The 25,457-nt window shown below is 45.8% G+C and overlaps 1 protein-coding gene across 7 annotated transcripts in view; it reads right to left on the reverse strand.

Annotated features, from left to right (window-relative positions):
* The window catches only part of fgfr3 (fibroblast growth factor receptor 3), a 287,562-nt gene that overhangs the window by 64,065 nt on the left and 198,040 nt on the right, over window positions 1-25,457 (reverse strand). For all 7 annotated transcript variants that reach the window (XM_059965580.1, XM_059965579.1, XM_059965576.1 and 4 more), the window contains 2 exons: window positions 13,071-13,340; window positions 699-755 (listed from right to left, as the gene is read on the reverse strand). In XM_059965580.1, the coding sequence (XP_059821563.1) occupies window positions 699-755; window positions 13,071-13,340 (327 nt within the window). The remainder of the gene's footprint in view (window positions 1-698; window positions 756-13,070; window positions 13,341-25,457) is intronic.

Here is a 25,457-nt window from a genome sequence, read left to right on the forward strand (position 1 = left end):
AGCTACACTAAGCTCCCTATTCAAGCAGCTGTGCAGTAACTAGCCCAAAGCAGCTGAATTTAACAGTCAGAAATCTCATTAACCAAATCATACTTGTACACAGATTTTGTGAAGAGCACGCTGGTTTCAAGCAAAGCACTTGTTCCTCTAAGGCACTCTCTGGATCGTTTGCCTAGTACTGAAGTGTAGAGGTAGCTCACATCTCATAGCATGTAACGTGCTTTGAGGTAAAGTGATTGCTTCTGAATTGAAAGGTGCAACACCAATGTTCCACTAACAGCAACAAAGCCAGTGACCATTTCTCACTGCATTCCGTAAGAAGGGAGTGTCATCCGCAAGCTATGGCTAACATGGGGGGGGTATAATTTTAAGGTGATTGATGGAAAGTATAGAGAGGATGTCAGAGGTACACAGAGGTGTGGGGAATCAACTGGCCAGGGGTGGTGGTAGAAGCAGATACATTGGGGACATTTTAGAAAGTCTTGGATAGTCACATGGATGATGGGAAAATGGAGGGCTATGTAGGAAGGAAGGGTTAGATTGATGTTGGAGTAGGTTAAAAAGTCAGCACAGTATTATAGGCTGAAGTGCTTATACTGCACTATGTTCTAAGCTCTCTGCTGGCCTTTCCAATGGGGAAGTCCGATTCTTAAGGGAAGGTAGGAGAAACCGAAGGCTCCTAGATATCGGTACAGTACCTGTGTCCTCAGTCCCATCGTCATCGTCATCTTCATCATCACCCGAAGATAAAGAATCTGAAATACAAAATAAGCCTCTTAACAGTGTGACACCAGAAGAAGAATGCAAGTTGGAATATGTCAACTTGCCAAAGTTTCTGCCAAGGCACCATCTACAATCTACAGCTTAGGAGTCCTTTGAATGGAGTAAACTGTCGTAAGCACAAATATATTTCTGCATGGGTGCAATTAAAAACTTCCTTGGCAGAGCAGACTCAATGGGTCAAATGGCCAAATTCTGCTCCTATTCTCATGATCTTACGGCCTAATGCCCAGATCCTGAAAAATACTGAATTTACAAAATTTTACCAATTTGACTTCAGAGATGGTGTAGGCTCCTATTTGTCAAAATAACTTCAGAGTACAGAATTGTGACAGTGTTCTGATACCCAATAATAAAGCAAGCCTGAATTTATAGACCACTTGATTTATTGTTCTGATCTCTCAAAGTGCTTCACAGCCTAAGGATTGGTGCTGCTGGTACAATAAGTTTTCACGTACCGTACAGCACTGAAAAACGAAAGAGTGAATCGGCTCTGACAATGTAGATTCAATGAGAAATACTGGCTAGGACACAGGGAGAATGGGTTTTCTCTTCGCTAAAGGGTGCCAGGAAAACTTATATATTTATTGGGTTGTTGATGTAAAAGATTAACAGGCCATCAGGCCACCATTTAAATTCCTCAGCCAAAGGCCTGATGTCTGGATCTCCGAGTCTGCTGAAGGCTGGAGATCTGTCTTGGGGTTAGAGGACTGTGTATGTGTGAGGGTGTGAGGAAGGAGCAGGGCTTGTGTTGTTTCTTGGTACGTTCTGTTTTGTTGTGTGTTCTGCCGAGCATTGTAGGCAAACTATGTTGGTGCTTTAACGTGTGGCGATGCTGGTGGGCTGTCCCTAGCAGCCCGTGTGTTGGCTGTTAACGCAAACGATGCATTCCACTGTATGTTTTGATGTATAGTACACACGATAAATAAACTGGAATCTTGATCTGCTACACTGAACGGCAGCTTAGACTGTATGTTTCTGCTTCTGCAGTAACAGGCTCAAGCCTAGCTCTTCACTCAAAGACCTTTCTGTTTTCAAGTTGAAGCTCAAGATTAATTGTCATTCAACCATACATGACCACAGCCAAATGAAACAGTGTTTCTCCGGGGCCACAGCACAAGGAACATATAAGATAACAAGCACATAAAAAATAGCAGTGAAATACAATCGCACTAAAACATTAGTCCAAATCCCTTAGTCCATGAATGTTGGAGCAGTCTGTAGTCAAACACAATACAGCCTGTCGTTTGCCAAGGGGGCGTAACAGCGACTCCAGCATAAACTTACCATTATTACTTATCGGACCTAGGCATCAGTGACTTGGTCAACATTGATTGCTCAACACTAACACCTTTAAGAAGGGGCTGATGAGTTGCATTCTTGAACTGCCCCCTTCCTTTCCAGTCCTGATGAAGTGCCTATGCTGACTGTTTATTCCCCTCCATAGATGCCACCTGATCTCCCGAGTTCCTTGAGCATTTTGCGTGGGTTGCTCTTGAAAGGCTGCAATTTTGGGGATGAGGCTTCTGTTGAGAAAGAATTCCGCAATTTAGTTCCAATGACGACAAAAGAGTAAGGATGTACTTCCAGGTTACGATGGTACGCCACTCGGCGAGAGAACCCGTGGATGCTGATGTTCCCGTGTCCATGCGTTGCTTGTGGTAAAGGTCGCAGATCTGGGAGGTACAATGGGTGAGTAACTTTGGTGCATTTTGTAGATTGCATGCACTGCGGTCGCAGTGCGCAGGTAGGGAATGAATGATCATGTTTCAGTGAGTTAGCCTTTACCTGCAAAAGAGTTAATGGACCCTCTATCCGAAGAATGTAGAGTATTTTTATTTATAGTTTTAACAGCAGTTTTTATGAGTAAAGGAACCACGGATGTTATACTCTATCCTTTTAAGAGGAAAGTCTGTTTCTTTCCAAACAGTGGGTCTCTGTGCATGCTCCAAGCACCTAAACAGAAACTGCATTTAGCTGCAGTTTCACAGATCAGTTAAATCTGGCTCCGGCACGTTTCCCGCCTCCTGCTTCCAGGCTCATTACGCATGAATCGAGGTTTTGAGCCATTCTGCTCGTGCTTTCTGCAGAATGGAACCTGCACAGAATCATACGCGTCGGGTTCGTTCTCAAGTCTCTGCAGGGCCAGCAGATTGGGAAAAGTCTCTTATCAAAAGCTGTGCTAGCGAGGGGGTGAGCTTCCATCACGGCAGTCTTTACTGGGCGTGGGTCGGGTCAGTTGTCAGGCCTCACACAAGAGACGGACACTTGGGGGAGGAAGAGCCTCAGTACATTTTATCGGCCTCTCCTCTTCTTCCTTCACCTCACCATCTATTTTTAAAAGCTACTTTTTCCAGAGTCTGTGTCCTATAACTATTACCCGTTCCTGCTTGCACTTGAACTTGAAGAAGCAAGAGTTAACCATGCTCATGTGTCCGGAGTCACTACAGGGCCAGGCGAGGTGAGGATGGCAGATTTAGGTGGCACAGCACAGCGGCTCCGATCCAGGATCTCCGGTCCTATCCCGACCTCTGCCCGCACAATCGCTTCGGTGCTCCAATGACTCCTGCGTCTTCAAAGATGCATGAAATGGACGCTGCAAATTGTTGCCAGTGTGTAAAATCTGGTGGGGGGTGGGGGGTGTTGATGCTTACACAGAATAGAACGGGTTAAGTGCAGGATTTCGTGTGAATGGTCAGTATGGACTTAATGGGTCAAAGGGCCTGCTTCTACACCTCTACAGCCCGATGTGCTTCCCTGGAGGGTACCAGCACACCAGATATGTTTTCCAAGGGTCCGCGATCTTGTCATCAGAATCAGTCAGGTGAGATCGGAAGATGCTGAATATGTCTTCCAGAAGCACACACACTTCCCCATCATTATACAGTTATCAGGAAAAACATAGATATTGGTTGAACTTCCCATGATTCAGGACATTTACAATGACAGGTGTGTAAAAAGGGCCTAAAGGATCATTGGGGACCTGAGTCACTCCAACCACAAACTGTTCCAGCTGCTAGACGTACAAAAACGCTGGATGAACTCAGCAGGTCGGGCAGCATCCGTTGAAAGGAGCAGTCAACGTTTCACAAAATGTTTTGAAACGTTGACTGCTTCTTTCAATGGATGCTGCCTGACCTGCTGTGTTCATTCAGCTTTTTTGTACGCCTTGATTTGACCACAGCATCTGCAGTGCACTTTGTGTTCCAGCTGCTACCATCTGGGAAATGGTACCGCAGCATAAAAGCCAGGACCAACAGGCTCCAGGACAGCTTCTTCCACCAGGCCATCAGACTGATTAACTCACAGTGACTTGAGTGTATTTCTATGTTATTTTGATGGTTCTATTTATTATAAATTACTATGATTGTACATTGCACATTTAGATGGAGATGTAATGTATGTGAAGCATGTAAGAAATAAAGTCAATTTAACTCAATCTTTCCAGTTGCAGATTTAGAATCCATTCAGAGAGGACAAAACGGAACAGTTTTATTTTTGATTGATTCATTTGGATTGCTGGAGAGGGCAACTCACTACCCATTTCTAACTGAGAAGGTGATGGTGGGCCAACTTCAACTGCTGCAGTCTGCTGAAGGGAAGTCAACAATGACATGCAGGAACCCAGGAGTTGAATTCAGTAACGATGATGGGCCTCTGACATACTTCTACGTCAAGACAGCGAGCCACTCAGACATGTGGGAGAAGTCCACTCTCTCATCAAGTGACTATAGCACATTTTACTGACGGTAACACAACACGCCGGAGGAACTCAGCGGGTCACACAGCATCTATGGAAGAAAATGGGCAGTCGACATTTTGGGTCAAGACTATTTCTCTCCAAAGACCTGTCCTGAAGAAGGGTCTTGCCTTGAAACGTTGACTCCTTAGATGCTGTGTGACTGGCTGGTTTCCTTCAGCGTCTGTGTGATGTTCCAGATTTCCAGTGTCGACAGAGGAAAATGTGGAGTTGATGTTTTGGGTCAGCACTACTCTTCTCAGTTCTTCCACTCCTATCCTGGAGAAAGGTCTCCATCTGAAATGGCAACTGTTCATCTCTCTCCATCGATGTGGCCTGACCTACTGAGTTTCTCCAGCATCACGTGTGCTCCGGATTTCCAGCCACTACAGTCTTTCTTTTACAAACATATAGGATGTATTAGTTCGCCAATCAAGTGAGCTCCTGATAACCCAGTGGCAAATAAAGGGGTTTTTACCCATAAAGTTATCAATGGTAATAAAATAATTGGAAAATATACCATTTTTAATTCACAATAGCTTAAGACAAGTTGCAGCTAATGAATTATTCTAGAGATGTAGATAACACCTTCAACAGTCCGGCATCCCTCAATTCTGCCTTGAAGTGCAGCCGAGAGTACATGCTAAAATCGCTCCAACAGGCCACAAATCCTCCACATTCTGATGCACAGGTAAATGTGTGACTGATTGAGCAGTGACTTTATCTTTAAAATTAATAAATTTCTTTTGTTACAATCAAGAGACAACTCCAGTTCATATCCTTCCTGGCAAGCACACTTGGTGATTCTCCTTGAGTTTGCAATAATGTGGTTTGACTGCATTTGCCTGACAGGTGCACATTTAAGTGGAGCAGAAAGTGGGTGAAATATCTTTCACACAGAGAGCTCTCTTTCATCAGCCACTTGATCAAATCCAGAAATCACTACCAGCGCTGTGCACATTGCTTCGATTGAAAGCAGCTGCTTGAATCACTTAGCAAGTCAAGATGCCACACTATAGTCCAGCAGGGGTTATGTTTGGACCTAGCACTACATAATCTGGCAGGGTTTATATTTGGGCCTAACACTACATAATCCGGGAGGTGTTATATTTGGGCCTAGCACTACATAACCCGGGAGGTGTTATATTTGGACCTAGCACTACATAACCCGGGAGGTGTTATATTTGGACCTAGCACTACATAACCCGGGAGGTGTTATATTTGGACCTAGCACTACATAACCCGGGAGGTGTTATATTTGGACCCATCACTACATAACCTGGGAGGTGTTATATTTGGGCCTAGCACTACATAATCCGGGAGGTGTTATATTTGGACCTAGCACTACATAACCCGGGAGGTGTTATATTTGGACCTAGCACTACATAATCCGGGAGGTGTTATATTTGGGCCTAGCACTACATAATCCGGGAGGTGTTATATTTGGACCTAGCACTACATAACCCGGGAGGCGTTATATTTGGGCCTAGCACTACATAACCCAGGAGGGTTTATATTTGGACCTATCTCTACATAACCCGGGAGGTGTTATATTTAGGCCTAGCACTACATAATCCGGCAGGGTTTATATTTGGGCCTAGCACTACATAATCCGGGAGGTGTTATATTTGGGCCTAGCACTACATAACCCGGGAGGTGTTATATTTGGACCTAGCACTACATAACCCGGGAGGTGTTATATTTGGACCCATCACTACATAACCTGGGAGGTGTTATATTTGGGCCTAGCACTACATAATCCGGGAGGTGTTATATTTGGACCTAGCACTACATAACCCGGGAGGTGTTATATTTGGACCTAGCACTACATAACCCGGGAGGTGTTATATTTGGACCTAGCACTACATAACCCGGGAGGTGTTATATTTGGACCCATCACTACATAACCTGGGAGGTGTTATATTTGGGCCTAGCACTACATAATCCGGGAGGTGTTATATTTGGACCTAGCACTACATAATCCGGGAGGTGTTATATTTGGGCCTAGCACTACATAACCCGGGAGGTGTTATATTTGGGCCTAGCACCTCATACTTCATCAGGGTTCATGTTGTTCGGAGCACTTAGTGCCTTAAACCTAGTGGTCATGGAGACAAACGACATGGAGCTCACTCACATCAACCTGCCTGCAGGGCCTGAAAGGAGATGCTTGGGAGAGAAAGGGAGACAAGTTTGGGAAGGGGAACTTTTCTCAGGTCTCGGTCAAGGAGGGTCTTGGAAAGAGGGGAAGCAAGCTGGGAAGGAGAAGAACAAGGAGTAGGAAGGGAGCAGTAAGATCTGGGAAGGAGGCAAGGAGTATGATTCACATGTGGTCCAAGGATCAGAATTACGAGCGAGCCCTAATTTACTCCAGCGGGATTCCAAATAAAGGATTAATCAGAGTACATAAAACACAGCTGGTTTCAATATTCACATACTACAGTTAATTACCTTTCAATCAGTCGTCAACAATTGGAAGCCCAGAGACCCTCCATACACTGTGGTCATTAGAGCACTTCTTCAGGAAAAGCAGGTCGTTGCCCTGTGCGGGGACCAGCCTTTCCTTCACACCTCGCACACTGGTACAGCACAACTCAGGGTGCTCTAACAGCAAGGCATACTGGCTGGCACTCAGCACCCACCACTGGCCTTGTACCCCTCGCTGTCAGTGCCCAACAGGTTGGTGATAACTCAAGTGAGCAACAATAGAGGACCATTAATTATAAACAGAAACTGCCACTAACACCCAGGAGATCAGGCAGCCTCTGGGGAAAATGGAGAGTTGGCCGAGGTCAAGGAGTATCGTCAGAGCTTGTTGACATTGACCTCAAATGCTAGCTGTGTTTTTGTCTCTAGCTGCTGGACATCCCCATCAATTACTTCTTTGATTTTGATTTCTGGCATATGCAGGGTTTTTTTTTTGTTTTTGTGGGACTTTGAATTCATTGTTCCTTTAAAACAAGCCCTGCTTTAATGAAGCTCTGATAATGGCACACTTGCTGATTCTCTGGACTATTAACACCAAAAGACACAATAATTTTCACTATATTTTAATAAATTTTCCTTTGAATCCACTGTGGTCAAACGGGTTATTATAAAAAAAGAAAAATTACTGTTTAACTGGCTACCAAATGATGTATCTAAATGAAATACAGAACAAATGAGAACACAAGCAATACTACTACAGTGCTATAAAACTCTGTATTAATTCCTAATAGTTATCGACAGGGGAATTCATCCAGTGTACACAGCTATGTTCTTTTGATTGACGGTAAATATACAAAAGCAGCGCAAACAATAGACTGTCTTCCTCCAAAGCTTCAGATGACTGCATCCTCCAAATCTTCACTTTCATTGTAACATTCAAGATGGTTGTCAATACCTTCAAATTCCTTCTAGTTCCTAACTTGCTGAAGCAGTGAAATTGTTTCCTTTTCACTCCCGGTTGTTTCTGGCATTTCCAAGCCTGAATGCTTGAATTGTCTTACTGCTCGTTTCTCACCAACTATCAGTGACAAAAGTCACTGTTTTTTGAACACAATCATATACAACTGATGCAATTTAAAAACTAAGCACGGTGTAGAGTCTAACATCCACACATTGCACATGACTGATGCTAGGTATAAAGAGTTCAGTAACAGTATCCTGCCCAATTAAGCAGCATAGGGTCCCAAGTAAACAAAGGGAATCCTGACTACTTTCTCAATTAGTTTTTGTTCTTTAAGAGCTGTCACAAATAAGCAGCTGGTCTGATTAACTGATGGCCCAATTAATCCGGGGGGGGGGTGTGTGTATGCATATCTGTCCTATTTGACCACATATACAGTAAATGAGAGAGAGAGGGAGTGGGAGAGAGACCCTGGGTTCTGGCTGCAAACCTACCCAGTTCTCAACCCCTGCTGTCCCTGAACCCCACCCCCAACTCGGGGGGACACTTAGCTCATGCTCCAGAGCGCTGGTTCACATTCCAATGAGTCAGATGTCAGGCTATCTGCGTTTAGAAGAATGAAGGGGGCGAGGGCTCATTGAAACCTATCAAATATTGAAAATTCCAGATAGAGTGGATGGGGAGAGGATGTTTCCTATAACGGGAGAGACTAGGATCAAAGGGTACAAGCTATCCCTTTAGGACAGAGATAAGGAGTAATTTCTTTAGCCAGAGAATGGCAAATCTGTGGAATTCATTGCCACAGACAGCTGTGATGGTCGAGCTGTTTGGTATATTTAAAGCAGAGGTTGATAGGTTCTTGATTTGTCAGGGTGTCAAAGGTTACAGGAGAAGGCAGAAGAATGGGGTTGAGAGGGGAAATAAATCAGCCATGATGGAATAGCAGAGCAGACTCGATGGGATGAATGGCCTCACTCAGCTTCAATGCCTTGCAGTCTAAACTTCAACCTTAATCAGAACAATTTTACTGCCAAATGCAAAACCATGTTGACTGTGTTATCTAACCTTCCTGGTTTATGCGATTCATTTTTCTCTATAAACTAGTGCTTGTTGTCAGTCCATTGGGAAGTAAGGAACACGGTAACTGTTGGGGGGGTTAATCTGTTTTCCTTTTCAGGAGGGGAGAACCAGTTAGTGCTCACTCATTCATAAAGACAACCGGAACCCAAGTACTTATCCGAGCTAGTTGTTTTGTTCTGCATATTAATCACAGGAATAATAAATCTCAAAATGCTCTTTACTACCTTGATATTCATTTTGCAATTTATCTCAGGTAATATCTACCATCTTGTAGATTTTCTCCCTTTATTCCTGGCCAAAATAAACTTATTTAAATCTTGGACATAAGGTGGGGTGGAACGCTCTTTGTGGTTTGTCCAAGTTAATCCTCCAGTACTCAAATGTCTTCCTTTCCCTCTCTGACTATGGTGAATGCATATTTTGATGCTATGTTGGAAGGCAGCTATTTAGTTACAATGAGAATTCCTCGCTTGCATGCTGCAAATTCCTAACGATATCCCCTTAAGCCTAATGAAACCCACAAAGATTCTGCAAACTTCTGATTGTGAGAGGTCCCCTAGAAACAGGCATTGCTCATTCTTAGCACTTGCCTTGTTCTGTGCTGACATGGCTCGGCTCAGCTCAGCTTTGGCAGACCTGAGTTAGGGAGGGTAGGATTGGCTAATGTCATGTTATTGTTGGATTTGAGCAGATTATATCTTCTTTAGTACAACAGCAAGATTGCTTCTTTCTGCCAATATTTGATTGCAATGAAAAATTACAACTCTGCAGTAGGCACCGTTTCCACACCATTTCATGGGCTCTCATGTGGGAGAACTGTATCTCCTTCAAAAAGGCTCAGCACGGGGTATACTTCATGCAGCAATCGGTAAAATTCCACCTTCCCCAGAACACACCGGTACAAATCTACTCTGTCATCATCAAGAGCATCCTCACATCAGCCATCATTGTTTGTTTTGGAGCAGCATTCTCTCACAATATACAAAAAAATGCAGCAGACTGTCAGGTCAGCAGAAAAAGGCCACTGGCTGCGGCCTAGCATCACTGCAGGACTTGTAGGTGCCAGGACAAAGAAGTGGGCAGTAAAAATCATTGTGGACATTATCCGCCCAGCAAACTACCTTTTCCAAAAGCTTCCTTCCGGAAAGCGCCTTAGGGCTGTTAAAAACTTCACACCATTTAAAAAATACCCCCCAGGCAGTTAACCTGATCAATCATTCTATTAGCCCACCCCACCACCCTCTATCTATAACTCAGTTTCTTCAATCTCCTATAAACACTTTAAACCACAGCAAATTCCTAATACATGTAAATGTGTATGGTGAATAAAGCTGATCCTTGATCCTACGTAAATGAAGTAGAGTGAGGCATTGGGTCACAGGCAAAGACACCAAAAAGCATGATGTCGATTAGGGGAGGCAGTTCCCCTTTACCCCCACAGCAGCACATGCCATCTACTGATTAGAGGTATTCATTTGTTCCTCCAGGAAAACTAGTTAAATTGCTCCATACCAAACTTAATAGGCCTGGATTTGATTCCCAGGCTCATCTGCCAACATACTATCAGAAAGATGTACAAACAAGCTGGATGAACTCAGCAGGTCGGGCAGCATCTGTTGAAAGGAGCAGTCAATGTTTCGGGCCGAGACCCTTCGTCAGGACTGGCGAAGTTGACTGCTCCTTTCAACGGATGCTGCCTGACCTGCTGAGTTCATCCAGCTTGTTTGTACGTCTTGATTTGACCACAGCATCTGCAGTGTACTTTGTGTTTACTATCAGAAAACCCTGTGAGGAAAAAAATTAGTTCCATTGCTGACTGCTATTCCACCCCATTTGATTACAAGTACCTAGCTGAAGCAGACAGACTGTGACAGACCTACACTGCATTTTCTCTGGATGAGCCCAGCGATCAGCTCTGCTCAATGCCTGGTCACCAAACAGTCCTACCAGCACTCATTATCGCCAAACAAACCCGTAGAGGCTGGAATCTGGAGCAAAACAAAACAAACAGGCTGCAGGAGGAACTCAGTGGTTCAGACAATTTCTGGGGAGGGAAAGGGACAATCGATGAAAATTTCCCCCCACCGATGCTGCCAGGTCCTCTGAGCTCCTCCGACAGTTTGTTTTCTTGCTCATTAGGCAACTGGATTAGAAACTGATGTGAATGGGGACAGTAGAATGGTGTCCCAAGAAGAAAGATGAATGGGAAAACACTGGTGAGAAAAAAGTCTATTTCTTTAGTCAATTTTCATTAAATATTTTGCAGAACACCAACTTTTTCAAATATTTATGTGTAGTTTTCATTGGTTCTATTGTGTTTCTTTGCATTTAGTATGAATGCCAGCAAGAAAATAAATCTCAAGGTGGTATAGGGAGACAGGCGTGCTTTAATAATAATTTTGAACTTTCAGCTTCGAACTACCCACTATGAATCTCTCCCTGCTTCCTGTATGTTTTCTTGACAATGATCACACTTATTTAGATAGTTTCCAAAGTGTGTGATTACAAGATAACGTGGCATTCCAACATTTCCTTCATTTTTTCTCTGAAAAGATTGAACGTGAAGTTGAAAAGATTAAAGCTCTCATCTGGGGCTATGTGAGGTAGAAACATTTTCAAGCTATATTCTCTTTATCTTCCTTCTGAAGACTGCATAACTTAACAGGGACACTTCTGCGTTTCTTATTTCCATTTCGCTTACTTGAAGATTTGTTCAGATGGGCTTTTTCCACTGAGGTTGGATGAGACTAGAATTAGGGATAATAGGTTTAGAGTAAAGGTGAAATATTTGAGGAACCTGAGGGGAATCTTCTTCGCTCAGAGGTGGTGGTGAGAGTGTGGAACGAGCTGTCAACAGAAATGCGGGTTCAACATTTAAGAGAAGTTTGGATAAGCACATATGAATGGGAGGGGTAGCAGCCCAGGTTGGGACTAGAATACCTTCATGTGCTTTATTTTACTTTAGTTGTTCCTGATACCAGGTGAACGAGCAGTCTTTGGGGTACTGCAAGTCTGTGTCTTTGCTGTTGCTTTTCTGCACACTTGAGTGCTCAGCGGTGGGTGCTGATGTTTTTGTTTTGCCGGTGGGGGAGGGGGATTGTTGCTCGCTGCCGCTTACGCATGTGGGGGGGGGGGCTCTGGGGTTCTAACATTTAACTGCCATTCATTCTTTGGGGGCACTCCTCTGTTCTCGTGGATGTCTGCGAAGAAAAAGCATTTCAGGGTATATATTGTCCACATTTCTCTGACATTAAATGTACCTTTGAAACCTCTGAGATCTGGGCCACACTGGAAAGGCTAAAATTTATGGCCCATCCCTAGAACAGCATATCAGACCATTGCAGAGCTACAAGTGGATCACATCAGTACAGGTCTGGAGTCACACACAAGCCAACTCCATCACAGGCATAGCCTCCGCTGCACCGAGGACATCTTCGAAAGGAGGAGGCATCCATTATAAAGGACCCTCAGCATCCAGTTCATGCCCTCTTCTCAATACTACCATCAGGAAGAAGGCACAAGAGCCTAAAGACACACTCAATGCTTCAGGAACAGATCCTTCCCCTCCGCCAGCAGATTTCTGAACGGTGCACGAACCCATGAACACTACCTCACTATTTTGCAACTTACAGTAATTCATAGGTATTGCACAGTACTGCAGACACAAAACAACTTTCACAACATGTCTTTGATAATAAAACTGATTCTGATATGAGGTTTCCTTTCAAAAGAATATAAGAATATTCTTAATGCACTGTTTAATAATGTATAAAAAGAGTGATGAAAGAGATGAATTTTCATGGCATTCCAACAGATTTGCAGGTTAGACTCCTCATTCTCAATCTACCACTGTTCCGAGTTCATTGTCTGGATCATAGAGTATGTCTTTGGAAAAATGGACAGATGTCTAATCACTTCATCGATTTAGCTAGTGGATTATTTCTTTACTCTTCCCAATGCTGTGAAGGTGAGGTTACCTCTGATCTATGAGGGCTGTCTGCAAGACACTACAGGATTGTATATTAACATCATGGGGCAAGTTCATCACCATGTGCTCCGGGAACTGTGACAGTCAACACTCACCTGTGACTTTGATTGTGAAGTTGCTTAGAATCTCATTGGTTCCCCAGAGCTTGCAGGAGTAGACTCCAGAATCATCGTAGGAAACGTTGATGATCTTCAGCCACTTCTGACCTACTTGGGTTGTGTTGTTGGGCAGGATTTGGAGTCCATCTTTCAACCACACTAGAGCCAGTGAGGAGCCTTGAGAATTGCAAGACAGGTCCAGGGTGTCTCCATTGCCAAGAAGGATCTCCTCCAGAATGGTCCGCTGGCTTCCCAATATGCCTGTTCCTGAGGAGGAAGCAGTGACATTTTAGAAGCTTGGTTATTGAAACATTTAACTCTAAAGTTACCTCTTCCTTCTGCTAACAATTACTCACATTCAAACAGTCTAATCTGGCCCACCTAAATCCAGTAAGTCAACCTGAACGATGCACTATACATTGATTTAGAATTATATTTTTTAGAGATACAGTCAGCAGTAGGCCCCTATGACCAATTAACCTACTAAACTGTACATCTTTGAAATGTGGGAGAAAATCAAGAGTACAGAGGGGAAACCCACACGAACATGTGGAGAACATCCAAACTCCTTGTAGACAACAGTGGAATACAGAACAAAACAGAAGCAGACTTTCTGGCCCAACTCTTCCATGTTGACTAAAACACCTATCTAAGCTAATCCCGCTAGCACCATGTCCATCTAAATCTTCCTTCTCCACTTGCTCCCCTTCTTGGAGCTGCTCGGAGCCAGGAATCATATGGGTATCCAGGATCTATCCAATCCCAGTGCAGAATCCTTGCCAACATTTAACATATGATAAAGAAAATACAAATCAGTTTCTGCGCTGATGGTATCAATCAACAGGCAAGCTTGCACTTGGACCATTTTTTTGCTGCAGAAAATGGCTAAAATGCCCTAAGAACTGCCGCTGGCAGAACTATTTGCATTAACTGTGACTACAGTTGGACACAGAAGCCACTACCCTGGAGGTTCTGTAGACATAGTGCCTGCCCCCTGTGATGAGAACTCACTGCCTCCATCTTATCTCCCAAGATACTTCCATGTCTTTCTTGCCAACCGTCTGCCAAGATGTGCTTCACTATTTTCCCGGAGTCTAACAGATGCATTCAGCCAAAGTCCATGGCTTCCAGTCATTGCCCCATGACGCCTAATGTCAGCTCAATGAACCCCAACTTCTGTCAGGGCAGCTACAGCCCTCAGGACTGAATAACAAACAGAACAATTACAGGCGACTACTATCTTTTTTTTCCACTCTCTCTCGCTCTCTCTCTCCCCCTTCTCTCCCTCCCACCCCCCCACAAATGTGGCTGGATCTTTCTATTTCTTTAGCTCTCTCTCTCTCACACTGTAGATTTTAAAAGAATTGTTAACTCAATACACTTATCAAGATAACAACTGCAGAGAGGATCGAGAAATCAGACGACTGTCGCCCTACCAGACATTCTCCAACCTCCCATCCTCCCTGCAACTTAACACGTTTACTTCAGCATGTAATGACCGGGCATGAAGACCGGACTCTGTTCCTCACCCCGCTGGGGCTGTACAACCTGCAGCGCTTCCAGCACTCCCTATCTTTGTACTGAAAACCAGCCCTGTATGATCTTCAGAGATCATGGGGAAACAGCAAACGAGGAGAAAGCATAAATCATGTTTACCTGCTGTGCAACTTGATAGGGCAGTTATGAAGGCGTGTGGTGTGTTGGCCTTCATTAGTCGGGGAGTTAAGTTCAAGAGCCGCGAGGTAATGTCGCAGCTCTATAAAACTCTGGTTAGAACACACTTGGGAGTATTGTAGGGAGAAGCGCTGTCCTGACGAAGGGTCTCGGCCTGAAACGTCAACAGCGCTTCTCCCTATAGATGCTGCCTGGCCTGCTGTGTTCCACCAGCATTTTGTGTGTGTTGTTTGAATTTCCAGCATCTGCAGATTTCCTCGTGTTTGCGCTTGGAGTATTGTGTTCAGTTCTGGTCGCCTTATTATAGTAAAGATGTGGAAGCTTAAGAGAGCGTGCAGAGGAAATTTACCCTGATGCTGCCTGAATTAGAGGGCATGTCAAATGAGGAGAGGTAAAACAAGCTAGTGCTTTTCTCTTTGGAGTGAAGGAGGATGAGGGGTGATTTGATAGAGGTGTACAGTTGGGCCCTCCTTATCTGCGGGTTCTGCATGTATGGATTCAACCAACCGTGGATCGGGAAAACCCGGAAGTTCTCTCTCCAGCACTCGTTGTTTGAGCATGTACAGACTACTTTTTCTTGTCATTATTCCCTAAACAATACAGTATAACAACTATTTACATTGTATTAGGTATAAGTAATCTAGAAATGACTTAAAAGTAAAGCAGTCCCCGGGTTATGAATGAGTTCCATTCCCGAGTCCGTCTTTAAGTCCAATTTGAAGTCGGAACAGCTACATCCGGTATTATTTAGCACCAGTTAGTCAAGTGTTTTTCTTAGTATATATTTTACCTTTCTCTGCATATAAAATACTTAAGAAACATACACATTTCAATAATTAAACCACTGCATTGCTTAGTAATAATTGTAACTTTCATTGGGGCAGAGCCTTTCACGTACTCCATTAAAATTGTTCCAATCGTTGACCGACTGCAGCCTAACGCTTTTCCAATGACCGATGGCATTTCACCTCTTTCCGATCGCTTTATTACTTCCACCTTACTTCCAATCGTGATCACTTTCGTGAACAGAAACACTGCGGATTCAGAGCTGCGCCGCCGGGTCCTAATGTCCACTGCACCAAGACAGGTTAAATAAAGTCCGGGGTTCCGCTGGGTCCTGAAGACCACCGCACTGAGACAGGTTAAATAAGGGACTTTAGCACCCACATTTTTTGGTATCCCAGGGGATCCTGGAACCACTCCCCCACGGATAAGGACTGTACAAGATGATAAGAGGCCTAGATAGAGTGAACAGCCAGCACCTTATTCCTCAGGGTATCAATGGCTAACATGGTAGATATACTTTTAAGGAGATTGAAGACAAGTATAGAGGGGATGTCAGAGGCGAGTTTTTATACAGAGAAATACACTGCCGGGGTGGAGGTAAAGGCAGATACAGTAGGAACATTTGAGAGACTTTTAGATAGGCCTAAGGATGAAAGAAAAATGGACGACTATGTGTTAGGTTAGATTGTTCTAGTGTAGGTTAAAAGGGCATCACAACCTCATGGGCGAAAGGACTTGTACTGTTTTATGTTCTATGATCGGCTGCAGGCTATCACAGAACTTCTATTGTTCTATGATAACATATTTTTTTGCACAGAGTGGTGAATGTGTGGAATGCCCTGCCAGAGCAGATGGTAGGGGCAGATACATTAGGGGCATTTAAGAAACTCTTAGGAAGGCACGTGGATGATAGAAAAATGGAGGGTTTTGTAGGAGGGAAGGGTTAATTGATCTGAGAGTAGATTAAATGTGTCAGGACAACACCGAGGACCAAAGGGCCTGAACTGTGCTGTAACATTTCATGTTCTAGGTTCTGTTTTATGCTTTATGTGAACACATTTAATCACCTAATGGAACTGAGTCTGCTGTGCTACTACAAGGTTGACCAATCCCAGTTTAACAGGAGTAGTGTAAGTAATTTGTTTCAGCGGAAGAGCGTTTTTCAATAAACGTTAATTTACTGCAATGCTGCCGACGGCAGGTGCTCGCCTCCTGGGTCGCCTGCTCCCATTTGTAGTCCATTCCCGCACATCAGGGCGTAAGAGCGCGCATTGCAAACAGATCTAGAGTGCATACTAAAGTCAAACACCTCACGCTTGAAAAGAATAAACACCACTTATTGGCACCAGCACACTCTGCTTTGGGCCTGATACGTGTCTGGGTAAGGGTGGAGGGGAAGTGGGGCGATTGTACAGCAGAAGGAAGAGCTTTACACCATTATATATGTTTAAGTAGCACTAAACATTTCGAAGGAAAACGGTTAAAAGCACATCTGTCAACATGTAATCACCAAGCTGTATATTTTGGCCCATATGTTTATACAATCCAACAACTCAGGAATATGCCTAGACAAAGGCAAACAAATAAAATGGAGAGGTAACATAGAGCCGCCTTTCATTCAAGCACAATTTCCGATACATAGCAAACACACTGCCGTTGCATTTTGTATATATTTTTTTAACAGCAGTAAGTGCTAGCGTGAAAGGATACAATTCTGTTCTGCGTCGAACGCTCAAATATTTTTTATTTACTGGAATACCAGTGCATTAGAAAAACAATTTTAATTTCCAACAAGTCCTCTTAACTCTGATGCACAGCTGAAGCAGCCCACGAGGCCAGCGTAACTGGTCATCCTGACAGCAAATGGCACGAGTGGCGGTCTGGGAAAGCACAGATGCCTCTGACTTGTACCGTCCAAAAGTGAGCGATCGCACACAGGACCGCAGTACATGAAAGGGGAAAGCAGAGAGCTGCCCACATACTGAAGATCAGAATCCATAATCGCTGAGGCCACATCTTTCTTGTGCTCGTTCCAGTTTCCTCAGCTGGCTTGCTGTATACGGCCTGCTTGTTTTGTTTTGCACTTACAAAGGTTCATTGAATCATACCCCCACCACACCCCCGACTCCTTCACCAGCCCCATCCACCTCTCATTCTCTGTGTGTTGGTGACATAAGCCCAGGACTGTTGGCCTTATGAAGGGTTTGGTACTCTACCACTCACCCAATGGTAACGTTTTCAGCTTGCCCTGACAACATTTCACATTCAGAATCGGAAATCTGGTTTACTATCCCTGATATGCACTGTGAAATACGTTGCCTGTAGCAGCAGTAGAGTGTAATACATAAAATACACTATAAATTACAATAAGAAATGCGAAATTTATCCACCCTCATTTAAAATACACTCAGAGGCCCCTTTATTATATACATCTGGTCGTTAATGTAAATATCAAACCAGCCAATCATGTGGCAGCAACTCAATGCATAAAAGCATGCAGACATGGTCAAGAGGTTTAGTTGTTCAGAACAAACATCAGAACGGGGAAGAAATGTGACCGAAGTGACTTTGACCGTGGAATGATTGTTGGTATAGGAGTGGTTTGAGTATCTCTGAAACTGCTCATCTCCTGGGATTTTCACACATGACACTCTCTAGAATTTACAGAGAACGGTGTGAGAAACAATAAACATTCAGTGAGCGGCCACTCTGTGGGCGAAAGTGCTTTATCAATGAGGGAGGTCAGAGGAGAAAAGCCAGACTGGTTCAAGCTGACGGGAAGGTGACAGTAACCCAAATAGCCATGCATTACAACGGTGGCGCGTAGAAGGGCGTATCTGAACACACAGCGCGACAAACCTTGAAGTGAACGGGCTACACCAGCAGGAGACTATGAACAGGAGGTTCCTAATAAAGTGGCTACTGCCTGTAAATCTAAATCTGAGCTCTGAGCTGTCATTCCTTCCTCTTCCCAATTAACTTAACTAATGCTGTGTACAGTTTTAGTCCTCCTATTTAACAAAGCATGTACAGGGTTATGAATGTCCGACTTATGGACAAAGGTTTGGAAGATCGGTGTAAAGGGTTTTCCAGCCGCTAAGGAGCTGCGGGAATCTTCACCTATGTGAGAACTCCATTCATGGAGTGCAAGATTAGGACCACAGTGCAAGTTCTATTTTCATACAGCATCGGAGAAATAAGCCGGTCCTTTATTCCAAACAGAGCACTGACATTACTGAATATGGTCAGTAGTTTTCCTGCAACAACAATAACATCACTTCTCGCAGTCAAGTCTGAATGGTTGGGTTAAACTAAACGTGGCCCTTGGGTGGCCTCCGTTTTTACTGGAATAGATTGTCAGGTGGACACACTTTCAACTTACAAACTGGGTTGCGGATAGTTGTCAGGAACTGAATCCTGGGGAAAACACGTAGCATTAGAAACAATACAGAAGAGATTTCATGAGGCTAACTCCAGGGTTAAGCGGAATTCTTGTCACAAGTGGCTAAACAAATTAGATGTGAATTGAATGGAGGATAAAAGAAGAAGGTGATTTTATTGATATGTCTAAAACCCTAATGAGGCATGACACAGCAGGCACCAAGATCTTCCACGGACATATTGAACTGTACAAGATTGTTTCCCCCCCCCCCCCCCGCCCCTGAACCCACAGGATCAGATTCAGATTAATTTATTTATTGCAAGTGCATCAAAACATCCAGTGGAATACGTCATTTGTGTTAACGACCAACACACCCGGGGGTGTGCCGGGGCGGGCCGCAAGCGTTGCCACGCACTCTGGTGCCAACACAGCATGCCCATAACGCTCGGCCGAACAACAGAGAACACAACAAGCAACGAAGCTACAACAACAAAACAGATCCTGTTCCTCCCTCCTGCACACCCACACAGGCGGACAGCCGGAGGATGGAGATGGACAGAAACGACACCTCCCTCCTGCACACCCACACAGGCGGACAGCCGGAGGATGGAGGTGGACAGAAACGACACCTCCCTCCTGCACACCCACACAGGCGGACAGCCGGAGGATGGAGGTGGACAGAAACGACACCTCCCTCCTGCACACCCACACAGGCGGACAGCCGGAGGATGGAGATGGACAGAAACGACACCTCCCTCCTGCACACCCACACAGGCGGACAGCCGGAGGATGGAGATGGACAGAAACGACACCTCCCTCCTGCACACCCACACAGGCGGACAGCCGGAGGATGGAGGTGGACAGAAACGACACCTCCCTCCTGCACACCCACACAGGCGGACAGCCGGAGGATGGAGGTGGACAGAAACGACACCTCCCTCCTGCACACCCACACAGGCGGACAGCCGGAGGATGGAGGTGGACAGAAACGACACCTCCCTCCTGCACACCCACACAGGCGGACAGCCGGAGGATGGAGGTGGACAGAAACGACACCTCCCTCCTGCACACCCACACAGGCGGACAGCCGGAGGATGGAGATGGACAGAAACGACACCTCCCTCCTGCACACCCACACAGGCGGACAGCCGGAGGATGGAGATGGACAGAAACGACACCTCCCTCCTGCACACCCACACAGGCGGACAGCCGGAGGATGGAGGTGGACAGAAACGACACCTCCCTCCTGCACACCCACACAGGCGGACAGCCGGAGGATGGAGGTGGACAGAAACGACACCTCCCTCCTGCACACCCACACAGGCGGACAGCCGGAGGATGGAGATGGACAGAAACGACACCTCCCTCCTGCACACCCACACAGGCGGACAGCCGGAGGATGGAGATGGACAGAAACGACACCTCCCTCCTGCACACCCACACAGGCGGACAGCCGGAGGATGGAGATGGACAGAAACGACACCTCCCTCCTGCACACCCACACAGGCGGACAGCCGGAGGATGGAGATGGACAGAAACGACACTTCCCTCCTGCACACCCACACAGGCGGACAGCCGGAGGATGGAGATGGACAGAAACGACACCTCCCTCCTGCACACCCACACAGGCGGACAGCCGGAGGATGGAGATGGGCAGAAACGACACCTCCCTCCTGCACACCCACACAGGCGGACAGCCGGAGGATGGAGATGGACAGAAACGACACCTCCCTCCTGCACACCCACACAGGCGGAGAGCCGGAGGATGGAGGTGGACAGAAACGACACCTCCCTCCTGCACACCCACACAGGCGGACAGCCGGAGGATGGAGATGGACAGAAACGACACCTCCCTCCTGCACACCCACACAGGCGGAGAGCCGGAGGATGGAGATGGACAGAAACGACACTTCCCTCCTGTTTTTGAGTCTAGCAAAGGCAACATGGGGGGGAGGGGGGCTAAAAGTAGAGCTATGAAAAATCTTTTCCAGTTCAAAGGTAAACAACCTGCCAAAAGGACTAGGATCCTTTAAAACCCAGCACACGTCAATCTTCAGCTCCGAGACTGGGAACTAAGTGTGACAAAGGGAATACTGAATCAGCCTGGGCAAGGAGCACTGGGGAGATGCTACTTACACAGAAGGTAACTTTGGGAAACTCTTTTTCTGCACCTGCCTTTTGTTCCTGTTGTGGGGTCTGACAGCCACCTCCCACAGGCAAGCTGTTTGGCCACTTGGAGCAACACGGGGTAAAGAGAACATTGGAGTGTGGTATTAGTAGCAACGGAGCATGGCGTGATAGGTTTCATCCAGACTGCAGCAATTAACTTTTATGGACTTCCACTGAATTACAATTCAAATTAAACAAATGCAAGCCTGTAAAAGGTTATTATATTAGTCTGGGGATCAACTATATAATCTGCAACACGTCTGCAGCCGGCTCTGGTTTTGTGCTTTCTGAAGGCCGTAGCCTAGTGTCTGAGGTTTGATGGGGTAGTCTCTCATCAACCTTAATGTCCCCATCCCCAGCCTTCATTATTCCCCTCCTGTGAGAACGCAGATGCTGGAATCTGGAGCAATAATATGCTGGAGGAACTCAATGAATTGAGCAGGAATCATCGACCTTTCGGGTTGAGACCCTGCATCAGGGTTTACAACGGCAGCTTCTTCCCCACTCCCTCCCCTCCATGGGTTCCTCCAGCTGAATGCTTGCTGCCTTCCCACTGTGTACCCCAGCTTTAGAAACTCTTAGTCTGCCATTCCTCTGCCAACACACTACACAGTAACACACAAAACTCTGGAGGAACTCAGCAAGTCAGAAAAGCATCTACAGAGAGGAATACACAGCCAATGTTTCAGGCCAAGGTCCTGCTCGTTGTGAAATGTCAACTTTCACATTCCCCCACAAAATGCTGGAGGAACTCAGCAGGCCAGGCAGCACCTATGGAAAAGAGTACAGTCGACGTCTCGGCCCGAAACATTAACTCTTTTCCACAGGTGCTGCTGGCCTGCTGAGTTCCTGCAGCATTTTGTGTGTGTTGCATTGATTTCCAACATCTGCAGATTTTCTCTTGCTTGTATATTCCCCCCTCCATTCTGTGTGTGTTGCTCAAGGTTTTCAGCATCTGTGGAGTCTCTTCAGTTTATAGAAACGTAGCAGTTAGGAGCAGGGGGCCATTCCGCCCTTCCCAAAATGCCTGTTTACCCAGATTTAATACTCTGTCCCGACATTCTCTCGTCTGCTCAAGTTTTTGCCCACGTATGTTGGTCAGTTTCAAATATCACTTGAAAACCCCCTCGTGTGAGAGCTAGGCATTTCCTGTACTGTACTGAAACACATTACTGTTACAGCTCAGGCCAGCCAAACCCGAGATTTGAAGGGAGGTTTATGGAATTTTGTTGGCAGGACAGGAAAAAGATTTAAAGACCAGGTCAGGTTTACTTGTCACATGTACATAGAAAGATCAAAATGTGTCATTTGCATCAACGCAGTCTAGAAGGGTGACCATGCCCTTCAGTGCCAACGTAGCTTGCCCACAATATAGCAACCTGCATTGGGAGGAAACTGAAGCACCTGGAGAAAACCCATGCGGTCACGGGGAGAGAGCGTGCTTACAGACGGCAAAGGGAACTGAACCCCAATCGCTGATCGTGGTGATAGCGTTACACTGCCAAGCTGCCCTAAGAGGGGTGGTTCGAGGTTTATCAGTGAGCTCATTGTCATCGGGTAGGCGAGGGTGGAACTTGGCCTCCGTCACTGCCTGCCATTCACCGGGGTCCAGCTGCACGCCACAGCTGGTGCGTGTCAGATGGGCACAGCTGTTCTGCTGGGAAAAGGGATTATCGGCACCTGTGGGAAATATTCCGTCACACGAAGCAGATGAGGAGAAAAGACTGAAGTAGATAAACGTGGTGAAGATGCAGGAGATTTGAGCTCTCTGGGTGAGAGTGGACAAGGTGAAGCCCAGGCTGGTGCTCTCAGACTTGCCAAAGGTGCAGACAGCACCCAGGTCTGGACCACCACGGGACAGCACCCAGGTCTGGACCACCATCCCTGTTGAACCATGGGACAGCACCCAGGTCTGGACCACCATCCCTGTTGAACCACGGGACAGCACCCAGGTCTGGACCACCATCCCTGTTGTACCACGGGACAGCACCCAGGTCTGGACCACCACAGGACAGCACCCAGGTCTGGACCACCAACCCTGTTGTACCACGGGACAGCACCCAGGTCTGGACCACCATCCCTGTTGTACCACGGGACAGCACCCAGGTCTGGACCACCAACCCTGTTGTACCACGGGACAGCACCCAGGTCTGGACCACCAACCCTGTTGTACCACGGGACAGCACCCAGGTCTGGACCACCATCCCTGTTGTACCACGGGACAGCACCCAGGTCTGGACCACCATCCCTGTTGTACCACGGGACAGCATAGGGTGGGGGAAATAACTGGCAAGACATTAAAGCTCTGAATTATGTTGCAAAATTTATTTTGCTGCAACAGTACAGTGAATAGATTAAAATTGCTACAATAATAAAATATTAAATTTTTCTAACTTCTTCACTTCTTACTGCTACATTCAAAGGTGGAGGGAGGGTTTTGGGGAATAGGGTGAGTGGCTTTGAAGCTGAAATCAGGAAACTGGGGCTTACAGAGTCATTCCACATGGAAGCAGGCCATTTGACCCACCAAGTCTGTGCTAACCATGAAGCATTCATTCCAGATCCATCCCATCTTATTCCACAGACTCCAGTCACACACTAGAGGGAGATTAACGCAGCCAGTCAGCCAGTCAACCCGCACGCCTGTGGATGGGAACCAGAGAATCCATGGAAAACATCTCTCTCTGGAGTGTAGGACAAGGTTCAGACTAACCGGTTTGATTAGGAGATCCCGTGTTAGAGAGCAGGATGAGCATTCAGTCAGGGCCAAAGTAAATTTATTATCGAAGTACGTATATGTCACCATTTACTACATTGAGATTCATTTTCTTGCAGGCATTAGAGACATATGTTAGAAATTATGAAAAACTACACATAACCAAAGGCTGACAAACAACCAATGTGCAAAAGGAGACAAATTTTGTCAATAAAAAACAAATAATACTGAGAACATGGGTTGTGGAGTTCCTGAAGTGAGTCTGTAGGTTGTGAGATCAGTTCAGAGTGAGTTAAGTTATCCATGCTGGTCCAGGAGCTTGATGGTTGAAGGGTAATGACTGTTGCTGAACCTGATTGAAGAGGATGCTAATGGCCAAACACCCAGCACTATCTCAGCAGTACTACAGGCATTTCTCTGTCTCCAGTCAGTGCTAAAGAAAGGTTAGCCAGTGGTGGCCAGTGCTATCATGTTTGCTGTTGTGTGCTGGGGCAGCAGGCTGAGGGTAGCAGACACCAACAGAGTCAACAAACTCATTCGTAAGGCCAGTGATGTTGTGGCGGTGGAACTGGACTCTCTGATGGTGGTGTCTGAAAAGAGGATGCTGTCCAAGTTGCATGCCATCTTGGACAATGTCTCCCATCCACTCCATAATGTACTGGTTAGGCACAGGAGTACATTCAGCCGGAGACTCATTCCATTGAGATGCAACACTGAGCGTCATAGGAAGTCATTCCTGCCTGTGGCCATCAAACTTTACAACTCCCCCCTCGGAGTGTCAGACACTCTGAGCCAATAGGCTGGTCCTGGACTAATTTCCACTTGGCATGATTAACTTATTATTATTTATTTGTGGTTTTATATTGCTATATTTCTACACTATTCTTGGTTGGTGCGACTATAACGAAACCCAATTTCCCTCGGGATCAATAAAGTATGTCTGTCTGTTCACAGCCACAGAGAGCTGAGAATAAACCTCTCCAATTACAAACATGGATTGGTTGCTCAGGTGTGTCAAAGGTTGAGGGAAGACCTGATCATATGACCATAAGACGCAGGAGCAGAATTAGGCCATTCAGCTTATTGAGCCTCCTTTGCCATTCAATTGCGATTTCCCCCCTCAACCCCATTCTCCCTGTAATCGTTGATGCCCTTACTTATCAACCTCCACTTTAAATATACCCAATGACCTCCATCTGTGGCAGTGAATTCCACAGATTCACTACCCTCTGGCTAAAGAATTATCAGAGGCATAGAGAGTAGATGGAGTCTTTTACCCACTGGAGGGTATGGCTTTAAGGTAAGAAAGGGGAAGATTCATGGAGATTTACAAGGCAAGTTTTTTTTCCTCCAAGAGTGGGATAGTCAGCAAGGACTTGGTGGGTTGAAGACCTGTCTTCATCCTGAATGATTCTACGCCCTTGCTGTAAATCTGTTGAATTTGCAATGACAACACCTGCAGTATAACTCTAATTTGAGAGTAGAAGCGAGGCATAACCAGTCAGTACTGCATCAGCATCTGTCACTTGATTCAAAGCCCTAATGAAGCAGGCAACACACAAGATCCATTGCACCCACTCAGAACCTACGGTACGCTTATCTTTCACATGCTGTGCTTTGAGAGGCTGTCAAATACGCAGACACCAAAGGCACTTTA

The sequence above is a fragment of the Hypanus sabinus genome, chromosome 3, assembly GCF_030144855.1.
Source record: "Hypanus sabinus isolate sHypSab1 chromosome 3, sHypSab1.hap1, whole genome shotgun sequence".
Lineage (NCBI taxonomy): Eukaryota > Metazoa > Chordata > Chondrichthyes > Myliobatiformes > Dasyatidae > Hypanus > Hypanus sabinus.